The following is a 26,948-nucleotide window of genomic DNA, read 5'->3' on the forward strand; positions in this document are numbered from 1 at the left end:
AAATTACTTTGGCAACAATTCCTCTAAGTTGGATTCTGTCTGAGCAGATAGCTCAGGTGTCTTAGGGACTGCTCCTTAAGAAATCCCTGCAACTAGACATGCAACAATTAAGTTCATAATCAAAATCTGATGTTTTAATTTTGCTTCCGGGAGGACTGGATTCAAATAACCTGCTGAAGTGATACTAGTTCTGTGCTGGCTATAACTTGATTTCAAGAGTGGTTTTAGGCTTTGGATCATATTAATAATGGAAGCACAGGTCACGCAGTGATGTAGAGCAAGCTCCTTCTTCCAAATGAGAGGGGTTCCTCTTGTTCTCTTTGTATCTGGGTTTCATAATATAGAAATTTGTGGGGGGAATGGGGAAAAATAGTAATTGTCCAAATAAATACAGCTCTTATTAAAGTCGATGCCTTTTTGAAGTTACGCAGCTTCTATTTTTTTCCAAAGAAAGCAGGTAGGTCTTTCATAGTCGCGCGTGTTCCTTATTCCATTAAGACAGTCTTCCAGAAGTGGCGTCATCAAAATGGCTTTGGTTCTATAAAACATCTTACCAGAAACAGCATTGTTTTCAATGTGTACTTCCTTGCAGAGTGGATGTTTTATGAGAACTGCACTCAATATCCACAAAATAGCAATGGATTGGGAGAAATGAGAGGTAATTGAAAACAGGCATCAAAGGATCTACAAGAACCAAAAAAAAAAAAGGCATCCTAGTTTGATTCTTACTCTTAAGGATGTATCTTTTGGGGACCAAACTCTGGATGAGCAATTTCCCCAGCAGAAATGAGCATTGTAGCCTGTCCCGAAATATCCACAGGGAGTGAACGAAAAATTCCTAATGGCAAAATGGAGAAACAAAACTACTTGCGAGGGAGCGTCCTTTAATGGCATTTTTGCGAGATGAATCCATTGGAGAAGAGCTGTTCTTAGGAAGGAGATGTGAAAGCTTGCAAAAATAGACTAATACTTTAGATTTGATGTCTTACCGAAGTATTTGCTGCGAAGACTTTGGTTGGGAATGTCGCAGTCTCTATGAGAACATCTTACAGCTATATTTAGGAAAAGTAAATGAAGCTTGTTCTCCTCAGATGAGCAAGGTTTTGGTAAGGCTTTGGTTGGAGCTGGTGTAGTATTTTGGAGGGGAAAGTGAGTAGAAGAATTTCTATGTTTGGCTTTGGTCAATCACTTGCCTGAGACTTTTCAAGTCAAAAAAAAGAGCACCAAAACCTGTGTTTGAGTCAACTGGGTTGCAGCAGGAGGCAGAAAGAAACTCAGCTTAATTTTCGGAGCCAAACCTCGGGTTGTGAATTTGGTCAGTGAGGGGGGAAAAAGCCCTCAAACATCTATTTATTAAACTGAACCAACTTGATAAGGAAATGAGCCAATCATAGGTATGGTGCCCGGCAATATTCTTTAGGTTTGGATCACGCTTTGACTTGAAAAATCAATAGATTGGATAAAATACGTGCGGCGGGTGGCTGGCTTGGTGCGTTACACGCTGCACGGTGCCTGTGGAGCACAGAAAAAGCGGCTTTTACAGCTCTTCAGTAACTTCACCCTGATTTCGTGGCGTAACTTCTTAAGGAAAGCGTGGCCTGGGGTTGCTGGTGCCACGTGTGTGTCAGTGCCACGTGCGAGCATCCCTCCACCTGTCCCTTCGTGCCATGTCTAATAAGAAAACGCACTTTGCAAGAAGTGCTTTCACAGGCTGGGGTGGGCTTTTTTTATTATGATACCAGCTTTGAATTAAATTCACGTTTGGGGAAAACTGTTGGCTGCTTCGTTTGTGCGGTGGCTTCGGATGCCCGCCTGTTGCTCGCCTGTATCTGCTTTTCCCCGTGTTTTAGCTGCTCGGCATTTGGCGAGCTGTTCTTTTCTGCCTTTCCCACCGTGCTACAACGAAGCGCAATCCAAGGCAGAGCGGATCAGATACTGTACATATTTTTGCTCTGTAAACACATGCTTATTTACATTTGCTTCATTGCCATTTTGACTCTAATCCTCTTCCCATCAGCCGTGACTAACGAACTCTGAGATACTGCCACTTTGACCCCGTGTGCTGCTCGTGTTTCCATTTGTTTGTTTCTGCTTCGCCTTCCTTCCCAAGTATTTAACAAATTATTATTAAATATCTTCCAGGATTTCAGAGGCCAACCTGGGAGCAATTCAAAAGAGTCGAGACACACGAACATATGTTCTGGTTGCTAATTCTGTTTGTTACTTGACGGTTGAAGGCAAACTTCGGTGCCGAGTCCTTGTTCTTCAGTGCTGCACAGAAAATGGAAATAAAACGAATCCCCCTTTTTGCGAAGAGATCCTTTTTGCTGTACAAAATTCAGCTCTGATCGACTCTTGCAGCTTGATTGTAAGCTGCTACTAATATCTGGCAAAACCTTCTCAAAATAAACCCGCTGACATATGTGCAGTTACTGCTCGCTTACAGCACCCCGCAGAAGCTCAGCGCCGCAGATTTTGCGTCTTTTTAAACTTCCAGGGCTTTGCTGATCCAGCTTCGCAAAACCCTGACGTTAACACCAACATTGCAAACGCGTCGAATTCTTTCTATCAGCAGAAAAGGCCGGTTTGGATTCATAGGCCACATCTGCTGGTGAACTTTGGGCGGTCTGCTTTTTTTTTTTTTTTTTTTTCCCCCTGCCTCCCCCCCCTCCTTTACTAGAAGAAAGGTTTGTTTGTTGGCCGCCCGCTCGGGGCGGGACAGGAATGTAATGCATGCACAGACTGCGCAGTATTTCCTGTTCAACTGCCGCCCTCCAAACCTCGGCGCTGGGAAAATCTCCAGATCGAGCAGCTCAGTCCTTGCTCAAAGAACGAAGCCATGCTGCAGCTTCTGAAATGCTTAGATTTATACATATATATATATATATTTTTTTTTTTTAACAGAAAATACATATTTTTAAAATGAAATCTTCAGTTTGCAGCTGCTTTCAATGTATTTTTTTTTAACAGAAAATACATATTTTTAAAGTGAAATCTTCAGTTTGCAGCTGCTTTCAATGTATCAGATTCTATGGATACTGCGTCTTCGCTGTAGACTAAAACATTAAACTTCGTGAAGCACTGTAGGTACAGAGAGGTGGCTCCATAATGTCACTGCAAAAAGTTATGTTTATTTTGTAGCGGAGGATGTCTCCATAATGTTGCCTGCACAGTTCAGTTAGCTTCGCTTTCCATCCAGTTAAAAAAAAAGGTAGTAGTCTTCTGGCACTGGAGCTATTTTTGCATTATTTGCTGTGGGTTTTTTTGCCCTTAAACTGTTCTAAAGCATCGCTTTTGCATTGTACTTCAGAAGTGAAATGGTTTAGCAAAAGGAAAAAAAAAAACCAACCCTCGTGAGTATAATCACTTCTTCCAAAGAACACTAAAATTTTGGTTTAGCAAAAGGAAAAAAAAAAAAACCAACCCTTGTGAGTATAATCACTTCTTCCAAAGAACACTAAACCCCAGTGCTGCAACCTTGCCTGGTGTGTAGTGTGAAAGTGAGGTGAGGGGGTTTACTTATTTTAATTTTTTTTCTTCCTCCCCCACTCCCCCAAGTTCTGGTCCTTTCTACACATGGCAGCTCTGCTGCTGTTTCAGACTGCCAGCTGATGGAAGGGTGACTTTGTGGGGTGTGGCTAGTTATTTTATTTACTAATTTTATTTTTTTAAGCAGATGTATGTTGTGAGAATTTATATGCATAGGCTCCTCCAGAACATATGAAGTGCTGTAGCTCTCCTCAAAAAAAGCGAGTACTAGGGAAAGGTTCCACTGTGAACTACATGTATATGCATATATGTGTGCATATATGCGCACACACATTAAAAAAATGTTCTATATCCTTATAGCACCTTTTTTAGTGTGTTGAGCAGCTACTTAGTCCTATGAAAAGGACACAGGCATGCACAGGCGAGCCCTGAGGATCGGGGCAGCCCCCGGTCCCTGCAGGATGCTACGCGCTGACCGGGTGGGTGGATGCCAGCTCAGGACCGGTACCGAGCCCAGCGTGGGGTCTCCTCTAGCTCAGAGGAGAATCCCGAGAAGGCTGGATGGGCACATTCAGCTCCTGCTTAAAGGCTGTCCAGGTGTTTCACGTAGAAGGCAAAGGTACAGCAGCTGCCTGGCTCATCTTGCTGGCGGAGTTACCGGAGTGCTGCTGGAGGTGGACGTCTCTGAACTTCTCTTTCATGTTCTCATCCATCGTCTGTCCCTGGCTGTTCCAGTGGCAACAGATACAAGCACAAAAATGAAAGTGCTAAGTGTTAATTAGTTCCTTCCTGGGTCACAAAGAGATCAGCTTTTCATTCTTTTGAAGATACAGATCTGCATGTGCTGCTGCTTAAAATTGGAAGTGGTCTCAGTGTAGCCCTCTTAGCTTGTCCAGCACTGGAGCGGGAAAGGAGGCAGCCAAAATCTGCGCTGTTTAATTTGAACTTGAAGGCATTTCACTCAGAACATAGTTCAGGAGGTTAATTAGGTTGTTAAAACAGTTTTTAACTTTCCAGCTTCGTTATGAAATGTGGATGCCCCTGAAGCAGCGGATCTGCTTTCAGTCTTCGAGCTGAATAAATGCAAGGAGTTGGGCTCTGGCACATGTGTTTCTTTTACCGTAGTATTCCCTAGTAGCAACCCTCCTAATTTTTTGAATACTGCAAGACAGCACAGGTGTTTAACTCGTGGCTTATATGGAGAAGCTGACACACATGATGAGACGGTTATACCATCATATACATATATGTCCATCCAAACCTCAGTGTAGGGACTGAAGTGTACCAACTGCTTTACGGTTTTGGAACTCGCCTTGGGATCCATTGGGTTTTTGTGGTGGTTTGAGCCTTTTCGTGGTTTCTCATCCATCCTTGTCATTTAAGTGGCTTCTGTGTACTGTTGCTGTTTTTAACATTTACTCGCAGCATCTCAGGATGCGTCGCAGCCTTGTACAGAGGGAGTGGTGCTGAGTTCTCAGTCCTGTATTTAAGAAGTTATTTCAGAATTTCACTACTTTTGATCCTTAGAAAATGAGCATCCAAGAACCAACAGCAGGTGTTTAACCAACCTAGATTTGAGGATTGTAATGAATAATTTATGGAGGGCAAAAGGAGTTTTTTGCTTTAAGCTGCCGCAACAAAGATGTTTCCAAAGTTTTCTTTGGTTAGGTAAAGGACTTCTTTCTTCATACAGCTTTAGCTGTCTTGAATTAACATTCGTCCCGATAATTTTTCTCTTTTTGGCCTAGGTGCTATGTGAAAGTGTATTTTTATATGATCTTTGCAGGTATGGAAAGCAAACTGGAAGTGTTCGATACCCACTAGGTAACTTCTCTTTGAATGAGATCAGCTGTTCTCGCATAACCATTTGATCTTAGCGTACAGGTGCAACTTCTGAGCATCTTCCAAATTATCATGGAATGGGTTAATAAGAGTAATGTTCAGTTTTTCTTAAGATTCCTGAAAGTTCATAAATCATACTGACGTTTTTTTTCAGATCCAAGCACAGTGACCTACTTCAAGTAGATTAAAGTGAGATAAAGAAGAGATTATCTCAAACGTTAAAATAAGCTACTTGGTTATTTTTCCTCCTTGTCCCCACCTGTCTTACGTGTTTAAGCTTTTATTTCTTGGCCTCTAGCCACGCAATCAGCTCCCTCCAGAGCAGTGTATGGGAAAGGGCTAGGCGGGGGTGCAGTTAAATGTTTTGGAAAGATTTTTCTTTCACTAAACTAGTCTGGGATCCCTCCCTTCAAAGAAATAATTTCAATGGAAAAACCAAAACCTTAAGTTTATTCAATTATGTTTGGGGGTGGGAGGAGAGAGGTTGCCAGCTTCAGCTGAAATGAGGATAATTCTGGGCTACACCACGCCGAATATAAACAGAGCAATTTGCTTGGGTTTTGCATGTTTGAGGATTAAACCAGTTGCGGGTGGTTGTTCCAGGTATGCGACAGTGCTGTTGCTGCTTTATTTTATGCAAAGCTTATGTGGAAGATTAAACCTTTCAATGATAAACTGCAAGTGGCATTTAAAACCAAAGTAACCTGGGCATCATGTGCAGATTTGGCATCAAGTATTCGAAAATCATTTCTATCCTGGTTGATACATTACAAAAATAGGAGCTGCATAAGCAAAGTTGCCTGTTTTCTGCTCCTTAACTGTTTCTAGCTTGAGTCATGTAGGATATAAAATTTTGTTTTTTGAATAAGATCGAATGCAGCCTTTTAGGAAGATAGAGAAATTATGCATCTCTAATCATGTATAAATTTCAAGACTGCTTCTCTTTGAAGAAAGGCTTTGTTTAATACCACTTTATTCTGACTTGCATCTTTCCATTTTGTATTATAAACAAACTTGTTAGTGGAGAGCTCACGATACACAGATGTTTATTTTATTGCATTTAGCAAGTTCGTCTGCAAGCGCGTGGAAAGTCTCTTCATTACCCAGTTTATATTATTCGAGAGGACTGGCTATTGCATTCATTTAATTAGGAAAAATTCAGCAGTAATTAGCTCACTCATGCGCTGCGGAGGGACGGGCTGGATTAGGAGCCCTCCAGTCGTCCCATGGCAGCTTCCTGGAGCAATAAGGGGTTTCTTGTGCGGCGGCTGTGCAACAACCTCCTTTTGTAATTTCACACAACTACAGCGAAATCGGGTGGGGGAAGCCCTGAACTAAGCTTTTTTAGAACACAGTGCATGAGGGAGAAGTTTTTTCTTTACTGTGTAACTTGTGCTGCTGTTGGAACTCTCTTGGTGGGAGAACAGCAGCACCTCTGCCTCCAAAGGATGGTTTGAGTGAAAAGAGGTTTGAGAAGATGCTGTAGATTACTTCCATTAGCGTGCTCTTGTATTAATTTCTGTTATAACATTTGTCTGTAACATTTGGGGTTTGGTTTGGTTTTTTTTTTTCCTTCCTGTTCTCTTTGTATAACCACCCAGTATGGTATCTTCTATTTAAGCTTACGTGATTGCAGTAGTTTATTTTAAAACTTGCCTTTATCTTTTCTTGAACCTCTCCCCAGGCTTAGAAATGCTGTGGGTTCGTTAGGACTTGCCAGACGACCTTGATAAGCACAGGTCTGTGGAGCATCTTTGACTTCCAGAAACTTGCAGGCAATTCAGGAATTAACTTGCCTGCAAGCAGCAGGTAGCACACGGGTTACGAGCAGTGAGGCTTGTCATTAGAAATAGTGCAGGAGAGCATCTGGAAATTATAGGTGAGACTTTGCACTTTCAAATCAGGGGAAATCTGGACCAGAGGGACTTGCCTTCTGGCAAGGAGAGCTCTGTTCCTGTTTCTGACCCTGTCTGCAAATAATCTTTTAGAAATTCAGATAATTTGACAAAGTGCTTTGCTGAAGGCTCTTGCAGACCTCCGTGGGATCCCTGGGGAAGGAGTGATGCAGTCTGCTCTTCAGCATAGTCTTAAGCTATATGGAAAAGGGAATAAGGCGACAAAGGTTGTAAGGGAAAGGAGTGTGTATTGGTGCATCTATAGGAATGTGTGTGCACATACGTACATCTGCATATAGATGTAAAACCTAACTGTGGAGAGTTCTAGGAAGGCAACATGATTTTGAATGGCTGGCCTCTCAAGTAGCAGATGAAATTAAGTGTAGATACAAGTGAAACTTTCTGCATGGGAAGAGATAATTCTTGACTTCTATTTGCAGTAATATCTGAAATATCTACTAGTGAAGAGATCTTGGTTTTATAAGAAGATCTTCTGAAAAATCACATTAGTCCAACACTCACTTGTTGTTAAATGCAAATAAGATATTAGGAATTATTAGGAAAGTAAGAGACCTAAGCATTGTGTGAGCGTACAAATTGATGGTGCTCTCTCCCTTCATCCTGGATGTTGTGTGCAGTTCTAGTCCCCTGCCTCCTGCTCAGAAATGAGCTAAGAAACAAGGAGGTTCAGACTTACGAAACAGCGAAGCTGTTGGCTGAGCTGTGGCCCTTCTTGCCCTGGGATACTTTTGGCACTAAAAGTTGGGGTAGGTTCCAAATGTGATGGGACAAAGTCACAAAAGAGGAATTAGTCAAGGACTGTTACGTACGCCGTTGATGTCTGTAGGTGAGGAACTCCTTAAGCTGCAGGTACAATGCATCTGGGATGGCGTTACGCGAAAGCATCGCTCCAGTCTTGCGTTGCTCCTTTCTTCAGCTTTTTTCTGCAGACATCTGCTGGTTACGGTCTCCTCTGCTTTCACGGATAAGATGCTTTCGTCTTGTGAAGTTATTTTGCTTGGGCTCTCTTGGTACGCAGCATTTAAGTGTGTGGTATGCAGTGTTTAAGATTGTAAAAGGTCACTTCAAATTGTCTTCAGCGTTCGGTGGTGGTAGGGGTAATGAGTATAGTACTTCTGTGGATGCCATAGGAAATCAGTTCCAGAAATCAGGGTTGTCATTCCCAAAAGATGGGCGGGGGGGAGGGGAAGAAAAAGTCCTCTAAACTCCATATGCTGGATGATGCTCAGAGGTGGAGTTTGGATAATTCAGTTTACTGCTCTAGTATCGTTATAGCCTGGTCTTCCCTATAGGCTTTTAAGGAACGCTGGGTTTTGTCCTCTGCAGTTTTTTATCTTTAAAATTTGCTGGCATCCAGAATACCTAAATTTATGGTAGTGATTTGATATTAATGCTTTTTTACATCTTCAGAGTTGTAGTTGTTACCTGTATGTATGTATGGTCAACGCTTGAAGAAGAGCAGACCTGGCAAACAGCACATCTTGCAGTGAGCATGAGTGGCCATCTCAAATGTATGATTTGATCACAGAAAACAAGAATTCTTAAATGATTTGGACAAATCAGTAGCATTTGTCTGATATTTTTAATACTTATTTAGACTACTTACTCTGTTTACTGCCTCTTTCAGTCCTCTGTGTAGGAAAGATAGAAATGGTAGTTCCTTAGTGGTTACGCTGTTCCCGTTGATCTGCTGTGCAGCTGAGGCTGTTAGGAATTTAGGAATTTAAAAACGCGGCTGTAATTCATCCCTGATGGAAAGGCTTGCTGCAAACCACAGCTCGGAGGAGCAAGATACAACCAGACCGGAGGAATCACTAGAGGCGAGGAGTTTGAGCATCTCTTGGCCACACACGTATTTATAAAGCTGTAGCCATCGGAGCCCATGCAGCATCCCTGCTTTCACTCCTCTCCGTGAAATGCTGTAGTTGTTACTGGGCAGAATTTCTCTTGAAAATCTGGGACTTCATCCTGTAAGCAGTTAATATGGGTCTTTGCGTGTCCAGACCATCCATGGTCTGATCGTTAGCATTACGAGGTTTGGGGACAAACGTGATGTGATTTAGGTAAATTCTTGCCTTGCGTGCTGTTTGTATTCAGTCCCCTCCCAAAGACTAAGCTCAGAAGTGCTCTGCAACATTTCTTAAGCAAACATCTGGTAATTAATTTTTCTTGCTTGACGCACTCGCTTTATAGGAATGGATCCTGCACTGAAGACCTGCCTCAATCCCAGCCTCAAATATAAACTGGACTTTAATACAAAATGCAGTCTTGGCTTTGGGAGGACTATTTTATGCATGCAAGTTGTTTGCAGAATGAAGTTTAATGTTACATTCTTGTACCTTACAACATCCAGGAAGAAACAAAAGCTTACGATAAATGCTGTGTAAGAGCATTTCTAAATATTCAAATCTGATTACTTGCTGTCGTATTTTTAAGTAGAGGCTGACAACAAAATACAGATTATTGGGATGGTTTCTGTGGTGCTAGCTGAAGGGAACAGGACACATAGCATTGTGCTTCCTGTTTGAATTCCAGCATGTTTCAGTGTGTTAAGGTCAGACAGGAATAGTCCTTTCCCTGGATGTTACTGCAACAAACTTGCTTGTGCCTGCAATACAAACTTTCTTGAGTACTGTTTTGGAAAAAGTCCTTCATAGCTGCATAGGCATTCTTTGAGGGTTTCTGAGCACATGTTTCTGCAAATTTGTTGCAGACAGAATGTGACATTTTGAGAATAAGCCTTTTACTGTAACATATACCACCAGTGGCTAGCATTTGGCATATGTTTTCTGTTTAACCGGAGTATTGAAAAGCAGTGATTAGATTGGTTTCAGTTTACAAGTGTCTTTAAAGTAATGAAACACTTCCTTAAATGCACAGGCGCACACAAATCTGTGCACGGTTCTGACTTCATTCTGTTATCGGAGCACTTTTTAAATGGTGAAAGTTTATAAAACCCGTTCAGTTTTTGATACCAGTACACTTTCCTCTTAGTAGCAATTAATAACTGAACCTGAGCATTGCACACTCCCTTAAGGCAGGAAAATATTTTGGAAATTAATATTATATGGAGACCAGAGCATTACTGGCGGACCTGTTAAACACCTTGCAAGTGCTTTGAGAGGAGGAAAATACTGATGTCTAGCTTATGCTGGCTCTTCAAAATTCAGTAGATTTTGTTTCTACTTTCAGAGAGTGCTTGAAAGTTCACACCAAAACTTGCACACAAGTTTTCTTGTCAAAGCACACGCAGGTACCTGCACACCTTCGGACTTGAGAGCGCGATGGTGTCTCTTAATTCCTCCACGGGAGATTTGTTCTCTTTCATAGAAAACTCTTCTCCCCCTGAAATTTTCTTTTTGTGTTAGTAATTGTATTATTTGCATTGATTCAGTTGCCCTGATCACGCTTGATATCTTTGTAATATCAGGAGGAAGGTAGATGTGTGTGGCAGTTCCCTAATAATTGGAGAGAGGAGGGAAGATGGGAGCTACCCGTTGAGGAGTGTGATGGGACTTATCCTAGAATCATAGCATCATAGGATGCTTTGGGTTGGAAGGGACCCCTAGAGGACACCCAGCCCAACCCCCCTGCAGGAGCAGGGACACCGCTAACCAGATCAGGTTGCTCACAGCCCCGTCCAACCTGGCCTGGAATGTTTCCAGGGATGGGGCCTCCACCCCCTCTCTGGGCAACCTGTGCCAGTGTTTCACCCCCCTCATTGGAAAGAATTTCTTCCTTAGATCCAGTCTAAACCTACCCTGGTTTAGTTTAAAACCATTACCCCTTGTCCTGACACAGCTGGCCCTACTGAAAAGATTGTCCCCGTCTTTCCTATAGGCCCCCTTTAGGTACTGAAAGGCCGCAATCAGGTCTCCCCGCAGCCTTCTCTTCTCCAGGCTGAACAACCCCAACTCTCCCAGCCTGGCCTCACAGAAGAGGTGCTCCAGCCCTCGGATCATTTTTGTAGCCCTCAACTTACTAAGAATTCCACTTACCCTCTAGCTTTGGGTTGGGGGACCGTTTTGCTCCTTCTAATGCAGAATGTAAATAAACTATGTAGTGTGTGGATGGCTACTAATCTGCTGGGGGCTACGACTTCCATAGCATCCTTCTTTCTGGGTGTAGTCCACCTTGTGAAGTTTGCCGCTTTAAGATGTGCTGCTGCATGGCTGGGGGGGCGGGGGGGAAGAATAAAAAAAGAACTTGTTGGGGCTTGTTTGCCTGTATTTTAAATGAAATAATCTGTTGACTCTGAAAAGGAAGCCGTTAATCTCTCTAGTCTAAAATATCCCTCTGCTTAATGGAGAGGGCAAGTTGGCCTTGGCTAAGGCACGGTGGAGGGGAGCGCCCGGCTCTGGCACGGGGTGTTCGGTTTTGCGCAGTACTCGCGGTGATGGTTGCGGTGAAGCAGGTATTTACAAGACGCACGTGACATGGTTGTCTCTCGCTGTGTTAGCGTGTGATCTTAACAAGTTGGGTATTGATAGCATTCAGTACCGTGTGGTGCAGTGCTGTTGATAAACATCAAAGAAAACTGGCTGCACGGAAGGCGCAAGATGAAGAGCTTGCCTGTCCCTGCCCTGGCAGAGCGCTAAATCTGTCGGGTCTTGCACTCCGGTGTAGGAAACAAATACTTCTAGCTAACAATAGATCATTAAAATATTTGGTGATCAAATCGAGTATTGCTTAAAATATTCTAAAACTTTTTTCCAACTCTTTTATTTTAATACGTGTTCAAGATCTAGTTTTCAGGAGTTTGAATCTTGGGGAAATCACTACATGTCTTACGTGCATTTCTTTTCTCCAAACTGTTGCTTTTACCTACAGTTTTTAGTCTTCAAAAATGCTACACTTGCTTTCATTGAGCTGAATGTAATCTTTTACCAGTTTGTTAGGGGTTTTTTTTATCCTGGTAGACCAATAAGCAAGTTGAAGAGGAAGGCCAGGCCTCCTGTTTATTTAGTAACACCCTTGTTCCTGCAGCCAGTGGTGCAGCTCACGGCGCTGCCTCTGCGTTCTGCCTCTTGTCCTCCAGCAACGCGCTCAAACAGCAACAGAGGAAACTCAGAAACATCTCAGCTGTTGGGGTTTTTTTTTTTTTTCCTGACCCTTGCAGGAGTTTAAATGTTCCACACATGAGCTGGCCAGAAAATACGCCCGGGCATTAGTAGGCATTTATTGCGTCTCTTCTGGTTTAGATCAGTCCTGTTTGCCATGCAGAGATGTATTTTAGCAGCAAGTTATTTCATGTAGTTTACAGTATCTGCTTTGGATATTTCTAGGAAAAGTCTCAGTATTTAGTGTCTTAATATGACAAGACCTTTGATTGTGCAGATCCAGGTTGGTCAGTAATAGGCTAACATCACCGTGTGAGTTTGACAAGAAGAGATGTGTTGAAATGGAAGGAAGGGGGTCTCAATATGATGGAAAATCTCTCTGAGGTTATCTTAAGACTTGGGAAGGACTTCTGAGGGTAATAAACATGCATTTTAAATTCAGTCATTGTGGTCTGGAAAACTAGATCTGTGCTACATGAATTTATTTTTCTCCTGTCTTTTTTTTCCTAGTGTCCCAATGTAATATCAGCTTGAAGAAGCAGAGGAGTCGAAGTATCTTTAGCACCTTATTCTGCTGCTTTCGTGACTACAATGTCGAACCACCATCTACCAATAGCACCAGTGCTCTTCCTCCTTTGGTGGAGGAGAATGGAGGACTTCAAAAGGTCAGGCTTTTACCTTATTTTGCTGTCATACGGGTCTTTTGTAACCAAGGTTGAACTCCATGTTTCTGGAGGTTTGTCTTAATAAGTTTTTCTCCTGGGGAGCATGTTATGAGTTACAGAAGAAATTACTGGTTTGGTGGTAAATTTCTAATTCTGTCTATTCAGCTGCAACTTAAAACTAACTTTTCCATGAAGGGTATTGGCACTATACGTTTTATAAGCAAACAACATTTAAAACCTGAGTAAGACACTAAAAAAAAAGTGGACTTACAGAAGTTCAGAGACCGAGTTGTCTCTAGCTTTGGTTCTCTTACCCAACTACAGGAAGGTTAAAATGTGTCCACTGGAGCGTAGTGGAACCTCTTTGAATGTCAGTTGAAACGGTTTTCAGTGGCATATGAGAACAGTTCAAAAAGGGGGGAAACCATAACTGTTTAGACCTTTTATCTAACCAGCTCACCTACATTTAATGCACGCTGATGCCAGAGGTATCAGCTTTTCACCATTTTTCCAGGTTATTAAGTTTTGTTTATCTAATAAGTCAAATTATTTGATACAAACTTTCTAGCACTTCAAAGCATTGTATGCAAGAGCAGCATGTTGCTTTCATTGAGTTCTGGAATCATAGAATCATAGAGTCATAGAATGTTTTGGGTTGGAAGGGAACCCTAGAGGTCATCGAGTCCAACCCCCCTGCAGTGAGCAGGGACACTGCTAACTAGATCTGGTTGCTCAGAGCCCCGTCCAGCCTGGCCTTGAGTAATGGTATTGCTTTGCCATATTCATAAAATCACAACACAAATTACTTTATATGTTCTTTTTAAGTCTGATAACACTGAGAGCATTTGCGTTACGAACTGAAGAACTTCTGTTCAATATAGCAAACGTAGGAATACCATCTTTTCCATACCATGTTGATTTCGGCACTTTCAGAACTCCACTAGTGCTGTATTCTAAATTGAAACACCATTCCCCTTGCAGTCTTCCAGAACTTAAAGAGACTGCAAATATAGGTGTGTCCATGATGGGGAGTAATAGCAGAAATGGAGGTGTCTCTATCTTTTTCACCCTTCTGCTCTTCACGCTAATTTTTCATGTCTGATGTAGCTGATTTCTGACCTACCTTGTCCCATTTGCTTTTGTTTTGAACTTTGCTGATTATGTTTGAATTCTGAAAAGAGCAGAAGAAAGGGCAGAGGAACTGTTTGGTGGGAGAGAGGAAAGGAAGGCAAGTTAAAGTCATGGAGAATTAAGAATACGTGTGGAGCTAAAGTCTGAACTGCTGCAACAGTTCATGCTGAAGCTGCTCATGCAGAGGTAAAGTGCAATGAAAATTCCTCTCCCAAGAGGAGGAATTGTGTGTGTATTTTTAGACTACTTTTGCTAGCCGAGGTACGTTTTGACTGAAAGGAGGGAAATCTAGCCTGGATGAGCTGAAGGGAAAGCTGAGTAGTGTGTAGCGCACGTATGCACACACTCACCTGAAATGCAAAAGGAATGGGAAACTAGTAAAATATCCCTTTCCACTATGCTAGGGAATGGAAAGGAGGCAGAGCTGAGGCTACCAGCAGTTACAAGTGAGAGAAGATGAGAGTTTATTAGAAAGCAAAAAGTAAAGAAAAAAAAGTTTGTTTTTTCTATAGAAAATGTGGATTGAAATGGTGTGGAGTCAGTAGTTTTCAGAATGTATTTTGTAAAACTATTAATTACTTCGGAAATATATTTCATCCCTTGAGCGAGTGATCGCATGTATGTTCACAAAAGCTTCCCTCCTCACTCTGTGCTACCTTAGTGAACAACGCTGAAGTAGTGCAGCACTTGTTCCCGAGGCCAAGACACAAATCACAGCATTCGCAGCATTACCAGGCTACAGCTTAATTGAGTAAAGAGTTCAAGGAATATGTTTAAAAAAAAAAAAAAAAAATTATTAAAGAGTGCATTTTCTTCAAACAGAATGAAATGCGCTCAGATGCGTACAGATCTTTGTAGAAGAAATCCAGCATGGCTAAGCCATTGGGTAGCTCTTCAGTGAGCGCAAATAAGCCTGCAACATTTCTATTTTACGTGCAGTATTGAAGACTAATAAGCTTTGTATGTGTTTTTATATGCCGTGTTTATTTTCAGTGCTAACATGGTTAGTGTAAGTAGGAAATTCTTTTAAAGCAAGAAAAACAGCACTGAAGATTTGAATATCATTACACTGTCAGGCTAGGGCTTTTTACTACAAGAGCCGTGTCTTAGAACCGTGCGGGCTGCTTGGATTTGAGCGAGTTACAGTGAGCATCTTGTATAGATTCAGAAGTCATAAGTGAGTTGGGGGAAAATACGTGCAACAGTAGGACTCAGTTTCTAAACTGGTGAAATTAAATGTGCAGGAATGACAAAACTACCTTTTTTAGGAAAGAAAAGCACGCCTGACAACTCACTGCTTAAAATCCTCTGCTGTTTAATTAAAGCTCTTGTTACATTAATCTGCCTGCCAAGTTAAGAATAGTTTAAATTCTGTTGATCTGCTCTTCAAATGGTCACTTACTTACATCTGCTATCTCTTTTGTATGTTGTATTAATTATTTATCACATCACAGGTGACCTCTGACCACGGCCCAGTCAGTTCATGCGTTGTGACCCTTTCCTTCAAAAATGGAAAAAGAAAATTGCACAATGATGTTAAATAGTTTCCATTAGAAACTAGTCTAAAACAACTTGGATGTACTTTCCTTTCGTCTTTACTGTTCAGTAGAGTTGTAACATGAAAACCGGTGATAAAGGCTTCAGAGGAGGGAAAGGAGCAGGGAAAGCTGCTGCTGGTCTTGCAGGAATTCAGTGTTCATTCTGTGTTGCTTCTGGCATATTCTTGAAGTTGATGGGACGAGCTAACGTCCTTCTGTCTAGGAGCCTCGGTTCTTTCAGTGCTAACCTGTTGTAAGGGAGGGACAGTGGGGAAGAGTATTTTATGAAGAAATTGAAAACACAGTTCTGAAATTTTGTTCAGACTAATTGCATTGTGTGATTTTAATATTATTATTATTTTGCTGTATTAGAAAAAATTAGATCAGTGCTTCATTTAGTATTTAACTAAATTATGTGACTTCATTTTGCTTGGCAAGTCAAGAGTCATGTTCTTAATAGGATTGGAAGAAACACCAAACTGAACATGGTTTTGAATAAACAGGGTTTTTCAGCCCTGACTTCTGTTCCATTAGGGGAAAAAGACCAAAAACTTCTTTAAAGTATTGAGTTCACTTTTAAACCCTCTGCTCACAGAGCAGCAGCTTGTCCAAGCCTGACTCTTCTACTGGTAAATTCTGTCTCTAAAGCTTCAATACCACATTTTTCAATAATAACTTGTATTTACTGAAACTGCTGGATATTTGTTTTTCTTAAAACGTGACAGCATTTTAGTGCAGCACAAAGATATATGCTAAGACGTAGCTCTCTATCACCGTGAATATATCAGCCTGTCTACAGCTTGGATGCCGAGCCAGATGTGTCATCGGGAGCACACAATGTTCAGCCTCATGAAATCCTTGCTAATTTTTTCCTGCCTCCTCAGCAGCAGGCAACTCACAATGACCTTCCAGCCAGTTTTTTTAGGGTCCAGAGTGCTGGGAGAGGGAAGAGGTTTTTATTTTCTTCTGAATGAATTCAAATCTCAATTTCTGTTCTTGAGTTAGCAACTTGACTCCATTTGTGTATTTTCTGGGTATGCTTCTTGGTGTAAGGTTGGTTGTTTTTTGGGGTTTTTTTCTGGGTAAATTTGTTACCTGCGTTTTGAAGTGTTTGCACATACAGATTTCATCTGCAGGCTTCAGGGAGGGATCTAGACAGAAAACGGTGAGAAAAGCTAGATGCAAAGTGGCTCTCTCTTGCCTTCGCCTTCCATCGTGATGGGTGAGGGAGCTCCGACAAGTCTACTGGCACTTTGCCATTTCACTTACAACCCACTTCCACTAGAGTCATCTCTGCTTTTGTTTCACGGTTAGATCCAAATCGGGTAGATGGCTCGTGTTCAACAAGATGAAACATGAATGAGGAAAGGGTTTTTTATACTTGTTGGATGAGAGGAGAAGGTCTTGATCCACACTCAACAGGGAAGAAGACAGAATTAGAACAAGGTTTATTCTGGGGGCAGCAGCTGCCCCCACTGCTTTCCCCATAACAGGAATGAAGCCAGAAAGGTCAAGTCCTTGAATTTTCACGTCACCCATCCTAACCACTACAAAAATTAGCTCTCCTTTTCCTCACTGCTTTTTGCTGCACGGTGCTGTCATCTCCGAGGTGATGCTGGCAAGCTGTTCGATGACCTGTGTCCATGTCTCCAACGCTCTTCTCTGCTTATAAAGGGATCTCTTGAAAGTGCAGGGGAAGGGATCTTCTCTATCCAGCGTGAATATGGTTCACCAGAGTGAGAAAAACAGCTTGTAGGGAGCACGTTTTTCAGGTCAAAAGTAGTATCTCCTTCGTGCAAGAGACCTAGAGGAGCCACATGAGCATGGACTCTTTGATGGGGAGTCTTATTAAGAGCATGCTTTCCCAACAGGCGTGGAAACCAGTCTCACTCCCCAGTGTGGAGGAAGATAAGCGAGATTAATCTAAGTAACAGTATTCTTCCTTCTGCTTAAGCTTGGCTGATCCAAACAAGAAAATTCCTAGTGTTTGGTTCTGTTGGTCACTGTCAGCATGTGGTATGGTAGGTCTATTTAGAAAAAAAACCCTCTGTATAGCTATGTTTGGTTCCTCTGTTTCTGCCTACTCATTCTGACCCGCTTTGTCTCCCCAAAACATCTATATTAAGAGGCAAAGCTCAGTAGTCCAAGTCAATGAAAGAGTCAAGTAGCTACTATAACATTGTTTTTAAAGAACCTGCCATGGTCTAGTATAAGCTTTGTGTTCAAGAAACAAATATGATAAATCTGTTCTTTTGATCAGCTGCTTCTTTTAAGGGGTTATTCTTTAAAATGGAACAGCTCCTTATCTTTGAATACTGACGGTTCTCAAAAAAGCAAAGTAGTGTGGTCTGTTGCTTGATGCTCATGGATCCCGTAGGTGACTGCAGACAGACAGCATCAGTGAATGAATGTGGCACTGAAAACATTGTGTCTCTCAGACTAAAATTACATAGCGACGGGAAAAGGTAGGATTTATCGTTTCATCTGTATATATCATGCCATGGAAAAAAACCCCAAACCTGATTTCAGTGGCTGGACAAATCAGTTTGTGGGTTATCTTAGTGATAGAATGGGGAAATTTTGGCATTACAGGAACAGCTTTGTCCTGTTACCAGCATCAGGGAGCTTGTGGAAAGACTTCAACAAATGCAGTCATCTGTCATCTATTTCAAACGATAACGTTATGACTTACTTCCCTTCCTGTTCCAAGGCATCAGGAAATGAGGCAGGACACTTTTTAAAAGTTTCCCATAGTCGGCTTGTTTTTAAAAAGCATTTGCCTGTTCATGAACACTTACGCTTTACCAACAGACTCTTGCATTTATCTTTCTGCTTGTTTTTCCAGTTGTGATCATTACCATTTTGATATTTGCATAGGTACCTTTATGGTTCCTCTTAGGAAATTTGCTTGTTTTCCCTGTTTTTTGATTTAAGAAATTCTGCAAGAAAAATAAAGTGAACAGTAGTGCGAGTCCTTTAGCAACTTAGGTTCTGGTTTCCCATGAAAGTCAGGCTTAACAGTGATACCATGGAGTGTGCAGCTCTTGCTTCAAGAGATTGCCAAAATAGAAAACGAGTTACGCTGCGATGAGTGCCTCTTGAAGTCTGTGGGAAAACCTGCTGTGATACACAGCTATATTTCTGTCCAAGAGCAAGATAGTCTTGTACCGTAACTGTGGATATGCCTCTCTCTCTCTCTCATACGCTGTTTTTGTCTGTTGACAGAAGAGGTGCTCCAGTTGTATCCTCTCTACCAGCGAATGCAAAAAATGCCTTTAAATACAAAACACAACACAGGTTCACAATCTGTGTGCTCTCTGTGTAACCATATCCTTGATAACAATCTGATCACAGGCCAGCTAATCTGACTGGCACCTACTCAAATTCACTCCTTTCTTAAATGGCCCATGAGCTTCAAATGATGTTCCACTAACACGACATTAACGTGCTGAATTATTTTTTTTATTATTATTTTCTTTTTGCCATTACCTTGAGGAAAACTTCGATTCTTACCAGGTTTTGTGTTTGTTTTTATAGAAATCAGATTCTTTTGTCTGAAGTAAAGTTCTTGATAGTTTACGGTAGTTGCTGCTCTCTAGCTGCTTCATCAGCTTCTCTGCATTTTGGTCAAACTTCAGTAGAAATTTCTGCTGCTGTAGCAATAAAAAAAGGACTTTAATACTGAATTACTGTTGTTTGTCAGTTATGTGTCAACACTATGTTAGACTCCAAAATAAGTGAACAGAAGACTTTTTCAGCTGGAACATTTTTTAATGTTAAAAATGGCTCTTTCAGTAGATAGTCAATCTGCTGGTAGTCAGAGCCTGTGTTGTCCAAGTAATTAAAGAATAAAATAATCCACCTAAGTAACGTCTGTGCTAGAAGGATCAGCTTCCTTTTTTTTTTTTTTTTTTTTTTAATGCACTGTGCCCACCAGAAAACGAATACTTGTTTTTGACAGATCAGTAAGATCAGAAAATACGGTTCCTATTCCCAAAATGTCTTACATATTGAGTTGGCGACCAGCCTATCTCTATTTAGAAGCTGTAAATGGAAGTGTCTTTGTCTTGGGTTCCAGGATGAGAAGAAAAGGTCAAGTTGGCCAAAGACTGTTTTGCCTTCTCCCAAATACAACACAAAAGTGAGACCATGGGAAAAGCACCGATACTGTTGCCTCTATCTGGGTGAAGAAAGTGAAATTCCTTGGATTGGTTTATCTTCATCATCCATGATGATGATGATGATGTCCATCTTGAGCATTTTCCTGTTGCCTAAGTGAAAATGCTGTTTTTTGAGGCAGTTCTCTCAAGAGAAGTTAACTTCAAGGAGTGGGCTTCTGCCCTGCTACCAAGGTCTGGCTGGGCCTCTTGTTGCTGCAGTGAAAATAGACAAATATACCCATTAGTAGATCTTAAAGCTGAAAAAGTTACAGTAAATACAGGTACCTTCTTACCATCTCTTATTAATCATAGCATGAGTTTTACCAGTCCAATCCTCTAAAAATCATAAATGCCGATATACTAACCGATCATCTCAGCGACTAAAATGCAAGATCCTGTTTTCATTTATTTATTTTTTTTTTTTTACCCTGGTTTCTTGAAAAGTTTGAACTTTTGGTTTACAATGTTTGAGTGCTACATTTACTGCTACAGACCTTTGTTCTACCCTTTAAAAGCCATTACCCTTACAGTGATTTTTTTTTTTTTTTTCTTTTTCCCCAGGGTGACCAGATGCAGGTCATGCCTATACCAAGTGTATGTATTTTTATCCCTTTTTCTTTTAATACTTTTCATAACTTTTGCTTTGATTCATCTTACGTTGCAGTCTAACAGGTCTGTTTTGTGTTGCATGTTAACAAGAGGATTTTATGTTCTGTCTGTAGTGTTGTATACTCAGAGATGAACTGAACTGCACGTGTTGTACAGGGACTAAAAGAAGAGTTTGGGGTTTATATGGTTCTCATCTTGCATCTCAGTTAAATTTGTTTCTGAATTTTTATCATTTTGAAAATGCATGAAGTAGTCCGAAAGTTGAAGTTACTTGTTTTAATAGAGGCAAAAGGCGACATCAGCACAATGTGGGACACAGTTACAAAAACCTTTTCCTCTGATTTTTCCCTATATTCCAGTTTGAAAAGAAGAGTTAGAAACTACATAATTTGTTTGAAACAAGCCACTTTAGGAAAACAGAGAGTACACTGACCATAGCTGCATTACAGCACTCATTTGAGGTGATGCTCTCAGTATCAGCTGCTGGTTTATGGGCCTTAATATTTCTGCTTATCTTCCCTGGATTAAACTTGGAATGCCATTTGGCATCTGAATTATTTTTCAAAACTAAATAAAAAGAAAAAAAAATAATTCTTCAAACTGAAGCTCTTAATTTAGTCATGTTTAAATAATTTTTTGGTCAAAAAGCTTCTATTTTTCTACTTGTTTTTTTAGGCGAATGAAGACTTAGACTTTTTAAATCTGGAAATACGTGGGGGTTTTTAGTTCCTTTGCTGTTTATAATACTTTATTATTGCAGAGTTTTCCAGGAAATAGCAGTGCTGATGTGTGGAGTTGCTGACACAGCCCTCTTTCTTGAGATATTTGGTAGCCCCTAAAGACCTGAATATTCCCCAAGATACCATTTTTTTTTCCCTTCCCTGTCCATGCTGCAGTGCAGTAGTGTCAAGGGATTGCTATAACTGTGCAGATCACTTATCTCCTTCACCACTTTTTCTTGGATTTAAGAACTGTTAGAAATTACTCTTTATTGTTTACCTGTTATTTATAATCCGAAATCACTTCTAGTATGGCTCATGCATATGTTTGCGTGCATGCATACACACATGTACATGCATGTAAGTCGTATATATGCAAGTCTGGGAATAACACACTTTGGATGTATGAAAATACTGATTTCTAAATTGCTTTTACATGCCTGCCAGATTCTGTTTGGTGGCTGTAGTTGCTCCACTGGTAGTTACTTGAACATAAAACATGTTCTGGCTGTGCTCCGACCTGGAATAAAATTTTGCCTAAGAGTGAAGGCAGGTATTAATGAAACAAGAATTCAAACAGAACAAAATTTTGAAATGACAAATGAGTACCGCTTTGTCCGGTACAAACATGAAATGAGATACTCTGCTAGAACACCATCTTTCTGATGTTAAAGCAGTGCTCTGTTAGATTTGGGGTTTCTTTTTTTTCTTTCCTTTTTTTTTTTTTTGGTAGTTCAACTGCAATTTTGCTGACCTATATTCCCAGCACTTTAATAAGGCAGTAAAATTAACTTTGCAGTCATGACGTAGAGTTCTCAGTGAGCAGATGACTTTAAACACACTGGTTCCTCTTCTCCAGTGCCATCTGATGCCTTCTTCCAGCAGGACATGGGAGTGTTGTCAAGCAACCATTGCCCGCAGGCCATTGCATGACATTTATTATCCGAGTATCAGAGTGCTTCTCGCTGTCAAGCAGAAGCCAGTGAGCGTTAGTACAGAATAGTCTAAAGACAGAAGTGAACTGCCTATGGAGAGAGTGGTAGGAATGAATCACAGAATCGTTTAGGTTGGAAAAGCCCTTTAAGATCATCAAGTCCAACCGTTCCCCTAACCCTGCCATCCCACCACTAAACCCTGTCCCTAAGCACCTCATCTGCCTGGCTTTTAAATACCCCCAGGGGTGGGGAATCGACCCCTTCCCTGGGCAGCCCATTCCAGAGCCTGACAGCCCTTTCAGTGAAAAAAATTTTCCTAATGTCCAACCTAACCCTGCCCTGGCACAACTTGAGGCTGTTTCCCCTCATCCCATCGCCCGTTACCAGGCAGCAGAGCCTGACACACCCCCCCAGATCCCCCCTCTTCTCAGGCAGTTGTAGGGAGCGATGAGGGCTCCCCTCAGCCTCCTCTGCTCCAGGCTGAACAACCCCAGTTCCCTCAGCCTCTCCTTGTAAGACTTGGGCTCCAGACCCCTCCCCAGCTTTGTTGCTCTCCTCTGGACATGTTCCAGCAACACAATGTCTTTCTTGTAGTGAGGGGCCCAACCCTGACCCCAGCATTTGAGGGGTGGCCTCACCAGTGCCCAGGACAGGGGCACCATCCCTGCCCTGCTCCTGCTGGCCACACTATTCCTGATACAAGCCAAGATGCAAAGCCAACATTCTCTTTGAAAAATGCCTAAAATTAAAGCCGTCCTTTTTGCCAGTCTTGGAAGAGCTGTTTGTCCTGAGCACCGAAGCCCAGAGGTTCACTCTGAGACAGCTCTTAACCGTGTGATTAAGGCCCATTAAGGCAGAAATTCTTGATGCTCTGCTGCATAGGGTCACGGATGTGAAAGAGGCTGTTTGAACTGTACATACTGTACATACCCGGGGAGGAATCTTCTAAACAGACATAGAGTGAGCTTGGTCACAATTGGGTTGGATATTTACTTTTTATAGGGCTCATTGCAAATGTAATCATTTCAAGTGTTTAGAGAATTCCTTGGTGACTTTGAAAAGAGCACTGCCGACTGCCTACTCATTAAACTTTCAACTTGAAACCTCCAGAAAAAATCCAAGGTTTTCTGGAGCTTTATCAGGCATGTATAAAATCTGGCAGTTGGCTGAGGTCACCTGTTCGAAAACTTCCGTTGCTTTACATATATGCAATACCAGTGAAGTATAGCTTCTGCTGAGTCAAATTTTTCCTGTATTGCACTTAATTTAAAAACTTGAATTAATATGGATTTTCACTTGGTTGTTGATAGAGGTAACTGCTATGCAAGAAATGTTCCAGCTTCAAATTAGGTTCTTCAGGAAACAGAAACAGTATGACTTTGGTGTTTTAAAGATTAACTTTATCCTGTTTGGGTCTCCTATTTTCAAACTGTTCCCAGATAAGGCATAGATTAAGCAACAGCATAATTGATTTTTTTTTTCCTAATATTGCAAAATGATTTATTTTTAGGGCTGAAATAAACACACACACATTTAGAAAAACCAGTACCAGCTGACACTTTGTGATAGACCTGACTTAAAAACATATTAAGTGTAGCTCAGGATGCCTGTGCTTTCATGGATTTTTCTCAGCTTTGTTTGGAAAGGAGTATGGTAGAGAAATCAAAGTAGACCCATAGCAACTCCAGCACTTGTTTTCATTCTTTTGAATGAAGAGGTGGATGGAAATACAAAACCATCCTCAGGCACCTGCTTAAGGATGTGTTGGAGCGTCCATTTCTTTTGTTCAATTTAAAATCCCAGTATTAAGGCGTGGTGCCAAAAGTAGTCCTGGGAATCCCTGCAGATGTTAAATTTTAGTTTTGGGATATTGGTTTTTCACTCGTCCTCACCTACATTTAGACACTTTCTTGCTACAACTTTTCCTAGAAGAAATTCTGTGAACTGCCTGTTTCATAACAAGAGCTGGCGTCTTTTGGCAGCTGTGTTTTAAGTGGGAATAATTTATCTTCTATTAAGAGTGTTTCTATGTGTAACTGCCGGGAGAAGCTGCTAGCTACGTAGAGTGCAACCAAAAGTGTGGATTGAAGGGAACATGAACAGCAAATTAATGCGCTGCACTTACGCTACACAAGATTTCCAGTATACAAAGGAAGGGCTTATTAATTCCAATACTTGTCTCTGTGGGAAATACGGGCCTACAGGGAAGAAAGGTTATGATTGTTTTATACAGTAAATTTCTGAAAGGTTTGTGTTGACCAGCTGTTTATGCTTCAACCAAAAGTCCTGTTTTCTTGCCACCACCACCCCCTTTTTTTTTTTTTTTTTCTTAGGGAATATACTATTTCCACGGGACTGAAGCAGTGCAGCAGTCGTTTCACTACAAGGTCTGTTAAGCTGATCAGCCATGAGACCTGGCTGGAATGCATAAATCCCAAACAGTGACTAGTTTAAAAGCTTTAACTTGTATACAATTTATGTCTTGTTGGAATTGAAGACCAAGCTAGGATTTACAGTACTGAGATACCACATGTTATTTTTTTGCTGAGTTTTGTGGAAGTCTGCAGTCTTTCGGAGAGTATTCCATAGTAAATACGAGTTGCTGTTAGCCACAATTAAATACTTCTAATTACCTTAGATATCTTTAAAGCTACTATGTTTAAAAAAAAAAAAGAAATTATCAAAGATCCATAACTATTCACTATTAACTATGATGGAAATCTGGTAATTACAACTCTTCTTGGTTATGTTCCCATTAGTGAGGAAATCAAAGTACAGTACTGAGTAATGCGTGTTTCTGCCTAGGTGCTTTGCTACTCTTGGCATGTGGAAATTGCTTTCAATCAGAAAGCTTGGAACAGCGAAACGAGTGGACTGATAACCTACGAAAAAATCCTTTAGGTTCCTAAAGCCTCAGAAATGTCACCCTTGCTCCAGAGTGCTACGCTAGACATTTAGCAGTCTCACAACTTGTAGTGCCTTCAGCTTCAGAATAGTTTCCTTGTCCCTGTTAGATTATCAGGGGGCAAATGTATTTTCAAAGCTGAGGGCAACAGAGGCAAAAGTTCTGAAATGGAAAATTTATTTCTTCTGATCTTCGAATGTGTAGGCTGTTGGCCAGGTGTCTTTGAAAACAGGATCAGATTGAATTCAAGAAGCCAAAGCTTGTGGAAAGGTTGGTGTGTCCTAGTGGGAGACCTTCCCCAGGAAAAAACCTTAAGGTGTAGTCCTGTTAGATAAAGTTAGGTCAATAAGTACACGTTATCTCTTAAGGCAGTACTGAAAAGGGAGAGAAACTCTAGCAGTAACCAGCATCTCTGTGTAGATACCGCAGGTAAGCTTGTTCCTCTCCCGGGCCCTGCTTTGGAGAGGGCAGAGCTGCCGGTGGATGAGGAGGATGGGAGCAGACTGACTCTCACCATGCAGTCAAGGAATTTGGGTTCTCAGGAGTTGAAGGTTCTTGCATTTAGAGTCCTTGGTGCATGTCCATCCTTTTCCTGATGACAGGCCTAGTAGTGTCTGTATAAAAAACAGAGATATCTGCAAAGTGGCAGTGCCCATATTTTTCATATACATATTTTCATATGAAAGAAGATCTATTTCCATATATTTTCCATATATGTAGATATTTTCAGTTTGAAAAAGAATTCACACAGCAGAAGAAATCTCTGGCTTTGAACTGCTTATGCAGATTAACTTACTACAAAATTTAAACTAAATACTAACAGTCTTAAGAGTATCAAAATTAACTATTCTGTGAAAAAAAAAGTACTCTTAAGGTCTCTTGGGATATTCCTACCTTTTTCTCTTCAAAGACAAGAAATCAGTATCACAACATGGGTTCGCAAGGTTATTGTCTTTAAATGGGCTTGATTTTTCTTCAAGTAAGCTTTTCATCTATTTAGGTTGCAGGTCCAGATCCTTCTTACTATGAAAAATTGAGGTGGGGTGCCTAAATGCCTTTTAGATTTTGAAATAGAAGGGGAAAACCTAAATTTCTTTGATCTGGTCCTAGTTCTGAACAAGCAAGGGTAGAGCTCAAGCGGTTGTGGAAGTAATGTATACATGGGACTATCTATAATCTAGAAAGAGTGCCCTATAAATTTTGGTCTGGCGAGGTTACTGTGACGGACACTTACTTTATAGGCATTAAGCAGCAGTTGTTTTTTCTTGAAGGTCGATGTTAGACGCGTGCTAAGAGAAAACACATTGAGACAAATGCCTTGGAAGCAAAGCAGCTTCCATTCTGGTAGCTGAAGAAATTGCTGTTGATGTTAATTGTAAGGAACTAAATCAGTTTCAGTGAGCGCTCCTAAAAATCCCCCAATCACTTATACTTTAGCTAAAGACACTTTTATTTAAGTCCAGAATCTCATCTCTTAGTTACTTCATTTAAACAAGGACTTACTAGGTATCGTTGGCCGGCATCTATCAACTCGAGACGACATCTGAAATCAGTCAGCGGTCAGTAAGCTGTACTTGCTGCTGTAGGGTGTTCAGGGGGTGTCCGACTCCTTTTGTCACCCACTGCCTGCTGAGGGGTGGCCTCAGACCTCTGCGAGCACCTCTACAAAAAGCAAGCGAAAAGATCAAAAAACACAATAGATGCATCCTTGCCAGAGCAACGTTGTCTGAACAGATAAAAAGATAGCAAAAGAATGAAGTTAGAGTTCTGTATCCAATTCTTCATTAATTTAATTTCCTCTCCATCTTGAGCTTCTCCCTATTGATACTTTTCTATAAAGCTAGTCCTTTTCCTTCATCAAAAAAAAAACCCCTCTTGAAGCGAGTGGCAGCAGTGTTTCAGCTCCAAATGGAAGCGTTCTCTCCCATTTCTGATATTTGAGGAAGTGTCCAGTACCGAAGTCTAAAATGATAGAACTG

General features: G+C 41.1%; 1 protein-coding gene across 3 annotated transcripts in view; it reads left to right on the plus strand.

Moving 5' to 3' along the window:
• The first annotated feature begins 636 nt into the window (after positions 1-636).
• Positions 637-26,948, plus strand: part of CTDSPL (CTD small phosphatase like) — a 46,090-nt gene continuing 19,778 nt past the window's right edge. Inside the window, exons 1-4 of one of the 3 annotated variants that reach the window (XM_035899631.1) lie at positions 637-658; positions 12,818-12,972; positions 20,363-20,395; positions 24,398-24,451. In XM_035899631.1, coding sequence (XP_035755524.1) covers positions 652-658; positions 12,818-12,972; positions 20,363-20,395; positions 24,398-24,451 — 249 coding nt within the window. In that variant the 5' untranslated portion in view covers positions 637-651. The remainder of the gene's footprint in view (positions 659-12,817; positions 12,973-20,362; positions 20,396-24,397; positions 24,452-26,948) is intronic. The other 2 variants (XM_035899633.1, XM_035899634.1) reach the window with 2 other exon arrangements.

The sequence above is a fragment of the Egretta garzetta genome, unplaced genomic scaffold (genome assembly GCF_000687185.1).
Source record: "Egretta garzetta isolate BGI_Z169 unplaced genomic scaffold, ASM68718v1 scaffold117, whole genome shotgun sequence".
Lineage (NCBI taxonomy): Eukaryota > Metazoa > Chordata > Aves > Pelecaniformes > Ardeidae > Egretta > Egretta garzetta.